The following is a 14,394-nucleotide window of genomic DNA, read 5'->3' as shown; positions in this document are numbered from 1 at the left end:
GAAGGAGATCTGACTTTTTGATTTTGCCTGCATCATTTATTAACTGAGCCTGTTTCCCTGCTGATAAAACAGGCATTATAAGTGTTTAATGCACCTCACAAGGAAGCTCTGGTCGTACAGTGGTTAAGCACTTGACTACTAAGCAAAAGGTGGGCAGTTTGAACCCACCACAGCAGAAGGATGTGGCAGCTTGCTTCCATAAAGGTTACAGCCTTGGAAACACTATAGGGCAGCTCTCCCCTGTCCTATAAGGTCACTATGAGTCAGAATCGACTTGACAGTAATGGGTTTTTTTTCTTAATGCACCTCACAAAGGTTGTTTTGAGGCTCACATGAGAAGTATGTTGTAAGCAAACATGCTTTATAAAATAGTAAGGTACATTTTAACCAGGGTCCTAGCAGTTCTGCTTCACCATCAAGGTGGCATTTAACACATGCGCAAGTTTAGGAGATGCCCTCTCCTTAGTGGTGGTGGGAGAGAGGGCACCTCAATGTGTAAACCCTCGTCCGGAAAGCCATGATTTGATCCATTCAGGGTGACCGTGCCGGATTTGAAGACTGTCTACTAGACCTTGTGTGTTGCCTTCTTTTATCATGCACTCTTTCTGAGCTGCCAGCAGAAGGTGGTGTTGCTGGAATTTGGGGTAGACGGTAGAGTTCCAAACAAAACTATGATCCAGATGTTTCAAGAACGGTTTTGATTAGAGATGTGTCTTGGTATAGGTGAGTTTTGGCAGAATAGTTCTCTTTAACACCTCATTCCACCTCCAGTATAAAGTCCTAGTACCCACTTAAGACTGCAACAGTTTTCTCCTATAATTTCCTCCTATAATGCCTTCTTCTGGCTGGGAAAACACTTGCAATCTCCTTGCCCAGGCTGGGCCCTAAGTAACTTTCTGGATACATAAGCAGTTAAGATGCTATGAGTCCTGGTAGGAAAATTAAGGAGCCCTGGTTGAGGATTGGTTAAGTACTCGGCTGCTCACTGAAATGTCAATGGTTAGAACCCAACAGCCACTAGCCTCAGCTGGAGAAAGATGTGGTACTATGCTTCTGTCAATATTTACAGCCTTGGAAACCCTATAGGGCAGTTCTAATCTCTCCTACAGGGTCGCTAGGAAGCAGAATCTACTCGACGACAGCGAGTTTGGTTTTGGTTGGTGGGAAAATGTTCGGATTTAGGCTATTTAATGCAAACCTTTAGTGTTTTTCTCTGCGTTTCCTTTCCTTCGCTACCTCCACCAGGAAACTGTAATCAAGGAACCCAGTCTAGGAACCTGTGAGAGAGGAGAGAACCAGTATATTGTAGAAACATTGTAATGGGATGTAGGACTGTCAGGTGGCCCCCTAAGGAGATTGCCTCTGGTTGTACCCAACTGTTCCAGTAGTCAGCACCCTCCCTCTGTAGCTAAGCCCTTCCTTAAGCAGAAAAAAGAAGCCCGCATCTCTAGCGGCCAGGGATGACCTTTTCCCAGCACCCCGCTACCCTCACCGCTCTGTGATCTTCCTTAAGTCCTTTACTTTTTCTCCAAGGATCTACGAATCCAACCTTCGGAACACTCAGAAAACGAATCTTATGTGATCGTGAAAACCAGTTTTAAATAGGCGGGTGTCTAGAAAGGCTCGAGGTACTTCCTCGCGGGTCTTTCCGTGCTGTGCCTCTCGCCCGAGAGGCCAGGGGGCCGTGCCCGCTGTGACTCCGCCCCGCGCCCCGACCACCTCTCGCCCGCCAGGGAGCCCCGCGGCGCCCAGACCCGGCGGGCCGGCGGGCGGGCGAACTCAGCCCGCATGCTCAGTAGCCAGCGCCGCCCGAGCGGCGACTCGGCGCTGGCTGCGCGCCCAGCGGCTGCAGTGGCGTTCGCCGTGGCACGGGGCAGAGACCCGCGGGTGCCCGTGTCCCAGTTCCGCGGCCGCCGCCTGGGCCTGGACGGGGCGGGGCGGGCCCGGGGCTCCTCCATGCTGCCATCCCCCGGCTTGTGGAGCCGGCCGGGTGGCTCCTGCGATGGCGGCGGAAGAGGAGGCTGCGGCGGGAGGTGAGGTTGCCGGCGGCCGACGGGCTGAGGCGGCTCCAGGTGGGGGCGCGGCGCTTAACGCGCGGGGGGCGCGGAGCCCGGGGAGGCCCCAGCCCTCGCCGAGGGGCTAGGTGCTGGCGCGGCGACCCAGCTCTGCCCACTTGCGGGGGAAGGGCCCATGCCGGGCCCCCTGGGCCCCGCGGGAACGTCGGGCCCTCGGCCGGCATCACCTCCGACTGGCTTTGGGATCCAGGCCGTCCCTTGGGACACAGGTGCTTCGTGGCTCCTCACGCGTCCTCCGAGCGAACGAGCCGTGGGGACTGGAGCCCGGGATCGCCGGGTCTCTGCGTCGCCCGCAGCCCGGCTGGGTCGTCTTGGTCCCGGGTCGGACGTTTTAGCGAAGGTAGCTGGCGAGAGACCATCCACCTGCGAGGGCGAGCAGCCTCCCCCTGCCCACCACTGGGCGCTCACCTGGGCGTGTGCAGCCCTCTTCTCCCTAGATTTGTTGCGGGGACTTCTTAGATCTCTTCTTCCCTGTTTTGTATAAACCAGTTGTCATCAGCCATCGAAGGAGCTCGGGTACTGCGAGCGCATACCTTCTGAACATTCTCTGAACTGGAAATACTCTCCAAAAACTGGGAATGGGATGGAGAGGCGGGTAGGTGAGAGCGCGGTGAGTCCACCAAGCCCTGTGTAAGCGAGAGGCAGCTCCTGTCTTTTACCATTACAGAGTCACTAAAGCCATCAGTGGAGTTTTTATTTCATTTTATATATTTGAGGAGTTTCGGTGGATCGAGTTGGAAGCTTGGAATTGCTTTCTCCTTCTCTCTAGTACTCACTGGCAAAGTTCTGTGGGCCTGACTATTACGCGGCTGCTGTTGTTTGCTGTCGACTAGTCGCCCTGACTTACGGCCACCCCAGGTGTTACAGAGTAGAAGTGCCCCAGAGGGCTTTCTCGGCTGTAATCTTTACAGAAGCAGTTCACCAGGCCTTTCTTTTGCAGAGTCTGCTGGCTGGGTTTAAAAGCCAACCTTCATGTGAAGCAGCTGTTTGCACACCCAGGCTCCTACTCTGAGATTACTATATACTACTCGCAACTTTTTGATGATTATAAAACAGCTTATTGTTTAAAGCATATAAACCAAACAAACAAAAACAAAGCACAAATAACTAAAGGAAGGCTAAACCAAAAAAACCAAAACCCCTTGCCATCCAGTGGATTCCGAGTCATAGTGACCCTATAAGACAGAGTAGAACTGCCCTCTTAGGGTTTCCAAGGAGCGGCTGGTGGATTCGAACTGTCGACCTCTTGGTTAGCAGCCGAACTAGTAACCACTGTGCCCCCAGGGCTCCAAAAGGAAGACTGTTAGAAAGTCAAGTCGATAAACCAGTTGATTAAATCTCCACCTTCCTTTTTGAAATGTGACATATTTTTAGATCCTTCTCTGAAGTACAGCAATGAGAAGAGGTGGCTTTCAAAATTCTAATACTGTGGTGGGAATTCGGGTCCTAGGGAGATTTCTAAAATTCCATCATTTAAATATTTGTAATCTTTCCTGATGAAATAAAGAGTTGGATAAACCCTTTGCTGAAAAGAGAAGGCTGTATGAACAGGGTTAAGCTCAGACAGCCTCTCCTCTGTTCTGGGTTGTGACTGAGCTCTGCCGTTTCACCCTAGTCAAGTTATTTGCAATTTCTTAGCTTTATTTTCCTCATCTATAAAATGGAGAAAATTAAAATACCCGAGTTATAGGATTTTTAGGATTAAATGAGATAAAAATGTATGTAAATACGTATAAAGTACTTAGTCTAGTACTTGGTAAATAGTGCTTCATAAATATTAGCTTCATAATTATAGTTACTAATTTACAGCTGTACTTTGTGAAGTTAACATGAGGTCTGTCTAGCCCATTAAGAAAGAATTATGGGTTAAAATAAGAGTTGAGAGTTAAAATGGGTCAAACTGAAAGACTCTTGGGACTTTTCTGGGGAGAAAAGTGAAAACGCACCTACTAATACAAAGAACAGCTTTCACCCAATAAGTCTAATGGATTTATGACAAGTTTTTTGGTAAAGTGTTTATTGCTGTTTAACTGAATATCAAATATGAAGTTGGAAATGATAAAAATGAATTAATCTTTCTTAGTTAAAAGTAACACAGTTTCAGTGGGGGCTGGGAGGGCCAGCATTAATTGAGGATTACTAGGTGCTAGACATTTCACAAGTGATTCTTTGTTAGTCTCACAGCAACTCTCAAATGTAGGTAGTATTATCTCCATTTTACAAATGAAAAAACTGAAGCCAGCCCACAGTTCCACAGCCAGAAAGAGACAAAGCTGGAGTTGAAATCCGTGGCTGCAACAGAGGCTGCTTTTCTTTATTCCTGATTTCACATGTTTGCGCACTTCCAGGCACTTCTTCCTCTAAAAAAAAAAAAAAACAGACCAAACCCATTGCCATCCAGTGGATTTTGACTCACAGCAGCCCTATAGGATAGAGTAGAACTGCTCTATAGAGTTTCCAAGGAGCGCCTGATGGATTCGAACTGCTGATGTTTTGGTTAGCAGTCAAAGAACTTAGGCACTACGCCACCAGGGTTTCCCTTTCTCTAAAGAGTGTGAAAAAAAATATTGTCATCAGTAGTCCTTGTCACCCCTCCCTGGGAAGAACAGGTCTCTGTATTGGAATCCAAGGCCCTGTTTTCCTTACACAGAATCTCTGAAGATTCTTTTTTCCTAGACAGCTTGACATTTGAGCCCTCGTGGTAAAATAAAAATTTAAAACTGGTGGTGGAGGGGGATTAAAAAAAACAAAGACCCTTTGGCTTGTACTGCTTCTGTAAAAAAACTTTAGAGCTGGTTTTTAAGATTGTCACCAAAAATTAGCTGGTACCAAATGTAATTGCCTGTTCACCTATGTTTTTTGACAGGCTTATGGTAAACACCAAACTTAAGCGTGCTGCCAGGTGACTGGGCGTTCTTCTGGTGACTGATTCCAGAATGCTTGCAGTTAGGGAGAGAGCTGACTTGGGAGAGAGCAGTTTGCTTTATCTTGGCTGCCAGAGATGGTCTTGGATCTAGGCATTTCTCACAACCCCTTTTCTTGCACCCCCTGTTTTCACCTGTGATGTTACCAGTCCCAATCTTTAGAGGTATACGCCTGTAATTACAGTAGCTTAAATTCATCTTTTTTGTGACTCAGAAATCAAAAGTCATGTCCTAATTAACTTTGCATATACTTACGTTCCTGGCCTGAATCTTTAGGCAAAGTTCAGCCTGAAAATGTATATATTTCAAAATAAACCCCAAAACCAATTGAAACCAGTCGATGACGAGTTGATTCCAACTCATGGAGACCCCATGTGTGTCAGAGTAGAAGTGTGCTCCAGAGGGTTTTTAGCGGCTGATTTTTCAAAAAGTACATTGCCAGGTCTTCCTACTGAGGCACCTCTGAGTGGACTCGAACCTCTAACCTTTTGGTTAGTAGCCAAGTGTGTTAATCATTTGTACCACCTAGGGACTCCAAGGATAAAACAGACTTGTTGCTGTCAAGTCTATTCTGATTCATAGAGACCCAGTAGGACAGAGTAGAACTGCCCCTTAGGGTTTCCAAGGCTGTCATCTTTATGGAAGCAGACTGATATATTTTTCTCCCACAGAGCAGCTGGTGGGTTTGAACCACTGACTTTTTGGTCAGCAGCTGAGTGCTTAACCACTGCACCACCAGGGCTCTTTCCCAAGATAAGCTTGGATGGTCTAATTACTTTAGAGAGGAAAAAGAAAGCTAGTGAAATGGGGGAGGGGGACAAGGAAGGTGAGGAGAGGTGGAAAAAAGAGAGGAGGAGAAGGAGAGGGTAAAGGAGGAGAGAAGAGAGGAAAACAGTGAGGGGAGGAGAAAGGTGAAGAGGGAGGGAAGGAGAGGGGAAGAGACTGAGGGGGGAAGAGATGAGGGAGAAGGAGCTGGAGCTGGAGGAGGAGGGTGGAAGGAAAATGAGAAGAAGAGTGAATGGGGAGAAGAGGGATTGGGGAGGGGATGGAGGTGAAGAGAGAAGGGAGGGAGAGGAAGGAGGGACGGCCTCCCCATCTTGACTCTAGGGAAAAAATAGTAATTTAATGTTTAAAATATGTATTGAAAGTATAGTAGATACAGTAATTTTAGTTGCTTTCTTCCTTGTGGAAAAACTCCATGATTCTAAAAAGCACTATCTCTTTATGTGCTGTGATCACTGATTATAGCATCCTTTTTGAACTCTCTCCCTTTACATAATATTCAGGAAATCATAAATAGGGTAATAACCTTTAATTCTAGTAGCCCTGATTTCAGTTGTCCCAGTTAGTTAAAGACCCCCAGTTTTCCACTGTGACAGCTGAGTTACTCAGGTGCTTGGAATCTGGGTCAGCATCAACACCATCATCAGCATTATCAGGGCCTTACCAGGTGCCCTACAGGAGGCAGGTGTACCTGAGACATCTGCCTGTTTGGTGAGATGGTGATTTCCTGTCCTGGTTTTTCTATGTCTGCTAACTAAAGTGACCTGCATGGTGCTAAAATCCTGGCCCTTTCTACCCCCCTGCTTGGCCCAGTGGCAGGAAGCTGTGAGAACTAAGAAGAGCCTACAATGTAAGGTCCTACTGGGGCTGGGACCACAGGTAGGATATGTTCTCTGTAGCATATGGTATTTACTAATAATTTATGGAACAGTTAAGCTATGCATGCCCCCTACTCCGTTTTCTTCTCTTACCTCGGTACTGTCACACTTATTGAACCCTGATACATACTACTTACATTATGTTACTTGAGCTTATAATAGCTCATTTACCCACCCAATTCTTAAACCTACTTAAGATATTTTTAACCTTACTTAAAATATTTAAATCAGCCTGTTTATATAATATTAAAATCAAAAGAATAGCATATTAATTCTCATCTGAAAAGGCTTAGATGTTGGTTGGCATGATGGAAATTTTGACATTTATCCAAGTAAATTATTGGTATTTAGTTTCTGTGGTCTCCAATTTTATGGTTTCAGTCTCCAGGTAGTATCTTTCCAGAGGGATAAAAAAACAAAGAAGGCTGAAGAAAAAGGAAATGTAGAGAGAATCATTTCATCATTCTGTTTTTCCACTCAACATGGTGTGGATTATGGAGCTGAGGGTCAAGATGATTGCCATAAAATAATAATTTCGAAGACTTTAAAAATATTTTACTTAAAATATTTCAGTGTCTTTTTTAGGTAGATAATAAATACTCTTTACCATATGTCCCTAGCATATTGCAGGGAAAATGAAGACTCATCCATGAACCTTCTCTTCCCAAACACCTCTACTTCATCCCCTGATATGTCTTACACTCAGTTGTGTGATCTGCCTTGCTCCAAACATGATTGACACTTTCCCAGCTCCGGGCCATTGCTCAGGCCGTTGGCTGTTCCTGGGATGCCCCCACCCTCCCTTCAGACCAGCCTGTAGAAGTTGTCATTTCTTTTGTATCTGCATGTGGATGAGGAGGTCTGGTGTAGGGAACTCAGCATGAACTTTGGAACCAGCAGTTCCAGATGTGGTTGCCAGCTTCATTACTTACCAGCTATATGACCTTGACCAAGTTGCTTCTCTGAGCCCCGGTTTCCTTACCTCTAAAAGGAAAAATGGGATTGTTGTAGGGATTAAAAGTGGTAAGGATCACAAACTGTTTAGTGAAATCTGGCCATCAACAAATGATTTTTCCTCTTCTCCCAGAAGCCCCCTAAAACTGAAATGATTCTTCCCTACTCTTTTCACATTGTAGGTTTTTGTGTGTCCATTTTAATACTTGTCTTTGTTTGCCACAGTTATTTATGTAGGTTTCTTAGCTTCACCCTTAGGTTGCACGTTACTAGGAGGGTAGGGTTGGTTCTTATTTATCTTTGCAATTTTTGGTTCCTTGCACTTAATAAGTACTCAATAAAGCTTTGTTGATTTGTTTGATAATTTGAATGATGATTTGTTTGAGGTTTGGATAGATTTGGGTCATTTTTAAAGCATCCATTAAATACAGAACTTAACTACTGTGTCAGGCAAACAGATGAAGTGATGAATAAAGCAAGAGAATGGGTTAAAGAGCTTATACAATTTATTAGGGTAAGTGAGACATGCAGCCAAAATATTTGGAATGCAAGATAGAACATGGTAAATATGTAGGTTAACTGCTAGGAGTCAACCTCCTTTCCCAGAGTTGGGAGAAATTTTATCTGGTTTGTCAGGGAGGCAAGGCACAGAAGGCTTTCAGAGAAGGTGCCAGTTTTAGTATTGATGAATGGAGAAATCTTGGATGGGCAGAGAAGAGGGTCTTTAAGGAGAGGAAAAAAACACGGAAATGGAAACTCACCAGTTATGTGCTTGGAGGACCTGACGCTAGAATTCTTTAGCATCGGATAGGAAAACTGAAAAAGAAAGACTTGGACTGTTGCAGTTCCATCCTTGGTGTTGTGAAGGGCTTTCACTCCAGGGCTGTGGTGCAGCATGGGCAGTTTACACCCAAAGCCTGTCTGACAGAAGGTGTCTTCCTGCACTCCAAAGAAAAGATACATGCTCTGCTTTTTGGTTCTTGGTCAGCAACAGAGTTTTTATATCACTTGGAAAGACTAATTATGGCATATTTCTGTCCTGGTTTCTGCCAATTACTTGGCTGTCAGATCTTGGCCTTCACCCCAAGTCCATCTGGATTTCTTTTTCTCTTTCATCTTCTTTTCTCACCTAAAAAAGCAACTGCTTATGTCTTTAAGTCCATTTCACGTTCTTTCTTCTGAAAAGCACCACAAGTGTTATTTATTCTCTTTACAGCTCATTGGAAAATAGGTGTCTGGACTTCCAACATCAGACCAACACAATGACCTGTGTTGGTCCAGTGTCCCCATCACGGATGTACCCTTCATGTGGGCGTGTGTTCTAGCAGGCTGTCAGAGAAGAACACGCAGTGCTCACAATCCCTGCCCGTGCAGCTGCATGGGACAAAGCTGAAGAACACCCTCAGACAAATGCTTAATGAAGATTTAGAAACACAAAGGAACCTACTGCCATCATGTCTGAGCATGCTCCTAGTATGACAAGACCATGCATAGAGTCCCCTGTGTGATAACCTCAGAAGATGTTCATCTTATTTTGATGCAGATATAGCACATAGGATCTCTGGCTTAGGAGTTACTTAGAAGTAGAAGTGCTGTTAAGCCACATCAGTATACCCCTAGATATTTCTTAGGAGAGGAGATTAGAGATTATTGTTATACCCAAATGGTACCAAAGCCTTAGTGCATTTTATAGAAATACAGATTTTAAAAGATAGATCAGTATACAATAGACAGAATTGAAATGTATTGAACATTCTCCAGAGTAGGTATCAAATTGATGTCTAAATGAGTAAAAGATTAGGGCGATTAATAATTGTTTTGTCAAAGATCTAAATAAAAGTTCTGATTGAAATATTGAACATGATATTCAACTCTACATAAATTTCTCTGAACACTTACCAGCAACCTGCCTGGAGAACTGAATTTCCTTTCTGAGTCACACGGTACCCAAAGGTAGGCTGCACTTACACTACCATGGAGACAAACAATATTGCCTTCTAGGTAGGCCATCTCTTCTATAATGGATCACCTAGGCAACCACACTGTCCTAGAAATGAGAGACCAAAACCAGTTTTCCATGTGTCATGGTGCTAGTGGCTTCTTTAGGATGGTTCTTCTTTTCTTTAGTTTTTAACTTGAGTTCATAAAATGCTAGCACTCTTGGTTTACCAGTTTACTTCAACAGTAATCATATCTGCCTCTGGGACAGTGGTCATATGCAGTTTGATCTTAGAGGGACATTTAAATTCACACCTCAAGTATTAGAAGGCGCTAATTAGAATACACCTAGCAATTATTTATCAAAAGGTTTAAAAGGAATTTCCTATTAGCTCTTTCTCTAGGGCGAGTATGCAAGTAGCTTTAGATTCTGATTATCATTGTTACTATGGTGCGGTGCAGTTAATTACTTTTGTGCATGGCCTTTCTAGCTATGGCCTTGTAACTCCCACCCAGGTAATCGGGCAGAACTCTGTGATAGGGTAACTGTGGCAGACCAAGGGGATTGGTCAGTTTTGCCTTAAAAGAGAGCCAATTCCAGAGCAGAGATAAGAACCCATCATCACCAAGGAAGGAGAGACGGGCAGCAGAGACCTGGAAGCTGGAGTTGGCTCAGTGGACTTCCCAGCTGACAGAGAAAACTGAGTGCCTCTGGGCAGAGGCCGAGGGCCAGGGAGAGTTGTGCCTGAGAACACGGCTGGGTAGAGGCTGTCCTGATGGAAGAACTGTATCCTGAGTGTTCCTGAGCCTGAATTGTAACTCCTACTTCCCTAGTAAACCCCATAGCCGTGATTGTGGTCTGTGAGTTCTGTGTAGCCATTGCAGTGAATAATCAAACCCAGCAGAAAAGTAGAGAGTTCTGTGTGAGGGACAGTTGGTGTCAGAGTTGGTAAAGATGCGGAGAGAGGAGGCATGTCTGATCCCCGCCTCATAAGAATCAACCTTGGGCTGTTAGTCTTGGGAAGTTAGAGGAGGTCAGACACTGCCCTCAACCCATTTTTATATGATATGTTATTCCTATACTGTACTAACATCACATTGGGTTTTATTATTTCTAAAATTCACATTGTGTTTCAGTTTGTAAAACTTTAGTATTTGCCTGTTGCAGTGTCAAGTGCTTTCTGTTTTTTAAAGGCTCTGTCTTCTTTCTGCAATAGCCACCATCCAGTGAAAAGATACACACATTTTTTTTTATTAACTTTTACTGAGCTTCAAGTGAACGTTTACAAATCAAGTCAGTCTGTCACATGTAAGTTTATATACATCTTACTCCGTACTCCCACTTGCTCTCCCCCTAATGAGTCAGCCCTTCCAGTCTCTCCTTTCGTGACAATTTTGCCAGCTTCTAACTCTCTCTATCCTCCCATCCCCCCTCCAGACAGGAGATGCCAACACAGTCTCAAGTGTCCACCTGATATAATTAGCTCACTCTTCATCAGCATCTCCTACCCACTGTCCAGTCCCTTTCATGTCTGATGAGTTGTCTTCGGGGATGGTTCCTGTCCTGTGCCAACAGAAGGTTTGGGGACCATGATTCCTCTAGTCTCAGTCAGACCATTAAGTATGGTCTTTTTATGAGAATTTGGGGTCTGCATCCCACTGATCTCCTGCTCCCTCAGGGGTTCTCTGTTGTGCTCCCTGTCAGGGCAGTCATCGGTTGTGGCCGGGCACCAACTAGTTCTTCTGGTCTCAGGATGATGTAGGTCTCTGGTTCATGTGGCCCTTTCTGTCTCTTGGGCTCTTAGTTGTCGTGTGACCTTGGTGTTCTTCATTTTCCTTTGCTCCAGGTGGGTTGAGACCAATTGATGGATCTTAGATGGCCGCTAAGATACACACATATTTTTATGAACAATGTTGAATTTCTTTCCTAAAGTTAGCCCAAATATGTCTCATCTTGATGACACCTTAGGTGTCAGGAACTACATATCTTTTGTAGGCTCTGTGTAGAATTTGGCATGTTTTTTTTTAATCATGCCTGACTAATATAAATGGTGACAATGGCCCACACCTCATCTTCGTCTTACTCATAGTCTGCAAGGACACCATTTTTGTTGTGCTGTATTTTTCCATGTGTAACAATGATGTGGGTGTAAACCATCCAAATCTAAATGCATTTTTGTGCCTTTTGGAAACACCTGCTAATGTTGAAAATGTTGAACCCTGCCATTCTTCCTTTGCCTGAAGATCAGTTAAGCCTGAACAGGTTAGGGGACTTTTCTGTTTTGATGTGGGACTGAAATTCTGTTGAACTGCTGTTTCTTGCTTTTGCCCATCCCTGGATTAGGTTACAATGACAACGAAATATCGGCCTTTTCTGTGGTGGTCATAGTCAGGGAAGCATTCTTTAGTGCTTATGTCACTGTGATTATTTTCTGCATCACGTCTGAGTGGTTTCCCAATACTCCAATTTCCTTACAGTCATCTTGGGTGTTTTTAACTCCCTTTTGACCTGTTTCAAAAGCTTAGCATTTATCTTTCTTACTTCTTGGTTCTGCTAAATAGTTAATAAATTTTTAACCTTTACTGAGGATTTACTATGTGCTAGGTATTTTCTGGAAACCCTAGTGGCGTAGTGGTTCAGTGCTACGGCTGCTAACCAAAAGATCGGCAGTTCAAATCCGCCACGCATCCCTTGGAAACACTATGGTGCAGTTCTGCTCTGTCCTATAGGGTCGCTATGAGTCGGAATCGACTCGACGGCACTGTTTGGTTTTGGGTTTAGATATGTCCTGAATGGTTAGTGTGGTATAATTCACTGAATCCTCAGCAACTCTATAAGGTAGATGCCATTATTATTCCCACATTTGAGATGAAGAAACTGAGATATAGAGATCTTAAGGACCTTGACCAAGGTTAAGGTTGCATACCCATACCCACTGCTGTTGGGTTGATCCTGACTCATAGTGACCCTAAAGAACAGAGTAGAACTGCCCCATAGAGTTTCTGAGGAGTGCCTGGTGGATTCGAACTGCTAACCTTCTTGGTTAGCAGCTGTAGCGCTTAACCACTACGCCACCAGGGTTTCCAAGGTTGCATAGTAAGTAGAAAAACTAGGATTTGAACCCAGGCAGCCTGGCCTCCAGAGCTTTTAACCTTGCCCAGGATCACATTCCTTTAATGCCTGCTAGACGTTTGGATGGAGCCTGGTGGTACAGTGGTTAAGCATATGGCTGCTAACCAAAAGGTTGGCAGTTCAAATCCACCAGCTGCTCCTTGGAAACTCTGTGGGGCAGTTCTGTTCTATAGGGTCACTATGAGTCGGAATTGACTGGATGGCAATGGGTTGTTTTGTTTTTTTTTTTTTTTGATTTAGACATTTAGATGTGGTGCCATTTCTATGAAGTCATAATATCTAAAATGGAGTTTACCTTCTCTTGGGGAGAGTTTGGTGTAGTGGAATAGTTTTGAGAGAATTTGAGCTCTTTCACCTAACAACTGTGTGATCTGTGGCAAGTGTATCAGTCAAGGTTCAACCAGAGAAGCAGAACCAATAGGAGATACAAAGAGATTTAGTGCACTTACATGATTGTGGGGGCTGGGTAGGCAAGACTGAAATTCATAGGGAAGGCCATCAGGAGTGCAGACTGGAAGGAACTCTCAGGCATGGCCGCAGCTGCTGTCCACAGGCGGAATTTATTCTTCATCAGGAAAGCCTCAGGTGTGCTCTTAAGGCCTTTCAACTGATTAAAACAGAAAAACAGACCTATTGCCATCAAGTCAGTTGTGACTAATGGCAACCTCATGTGTTACAGAGTAGAACCACTCCATAGGGTTTTCTTGGCTGTAGTCTTTATGGAAGTAGTTTGCCAGGCTTTTCTTCCATGGAGCCACTGGGTGGGTCTGAACTTCCAACCTTTTTGGTTACCAGCCGATCACAAACCATTTGTGCCATCCAGGGAGCTGATATGGACTTTTATAACATCTATGAAATACCTTCACAGCAACACCTAGATTAGTGTCTGATTGAATAACTAGGGCTGTAGCCTAGCCAAGTAGACACAGCAAAAACACCATCATAGCACATTGCTTAATTTTTCTGTACCTCAGTTTCCTCTAGAGGGTTGCTGTGAGGACTGTATAAGATAAGGTAATGTAAACGGTAGAATGCCTGACATGTAAGGATTCAGTGAAAGATTATTTTATTGGTGGTGATGGTGGTCCCACCTATGATCATGACTTAACTCCTGTTTTTTTTTTTTTAATAATTTTTTTTGTGCTTTAAGTGAAAGTTTACAAATCAAGTCAGTCTCTCACATATAAACTTATATACACCTTACTACATACTCCCATTTACTCTCCGGCTGATGAGTCAGCCCGCTCCCTCCTTCCAGTCTCTCCTTTCGTGACCATTTTGCCAGTTTCTAACCCCCTCTACCCTCCCATCTCCCCTCCAGACAGGAGATGCCAACATAGTCTCAAGTGTCCACCTGATGCGAGTAGCTCACTCCTCATCAGCATCTCTCTCCAACCCGTTGTCCAATCCAATCCATGTCTGACGAGTTGTCTTCGGGAATGGTTCCTGTCCTGGGCCAACAGAAGGTTTGGGGACCATGACCACCGGGGCCCTTCTAGTCTCAGTCAGACCATTGAGTCTGGTCTTTTTATGAGAATTTGGGGTCTGCATCCCACTGTTCTCCTGCTTTCTCAGGCGTTCTCTGTTGTGTTCCCTGTCAGGGCAGTCATCAGTTGTGACTGGGCACCATCTAGTTCTTCTGGTCTCAGGATGATGTAGTCTCTAGTTCATGTAGCCGTTTCTGTCTCTTGGGCTCATAATTACCTTGT

At 44.6% G+C, this 14,394-nt stretch overlaps 1 protein-coding gene across 2 annotated transcripts in view; it reads left to right on the top strand.

Annotated features, from left to right (window-relative positions):
- The first annotated feature begins 1,887 nt into the window (after positions 1-1,887).
- Positions 1,888-14,394, top strand: part of BMAL2 (basic helix-loop-helix ARNT like 2) — an 84,935-nt gene continuing 72,428 nt past the window's right edge. For both annotated transcript variants that reach the window (XM_064284449.1, XM_064284448.1), the window contains exon 1: positions 1,888-2,033. In XM_064284449.1, coding sequence (XP_064140519.1) covers positions 2,003-2,033 — 31 coding nt within the window. In that variant the 5' untranslated portion in view covers positions 1,888-2,002. The remainder of the gene's footprint in view (positions 2,034-14,394) is intronic.

Source organism: Loxodonta africana, chromosome 4, assembly GCF_030014295.1.
Source record: "Loxodonta africana isolate mLoxAfr1 chromosome 4, mLoxAfr1.hap2, whole genome shotgun sequence".
Classification (NCBI taxonomy): Eukaryota; Metazoa; Chordata; class Mammalia; order Proboscidea; family Elephantidae; genus Loxodonta; species Loxodonta africana.
This window is presented reverse-complemented; position numbering and strand designations above follow the sequence as displayed.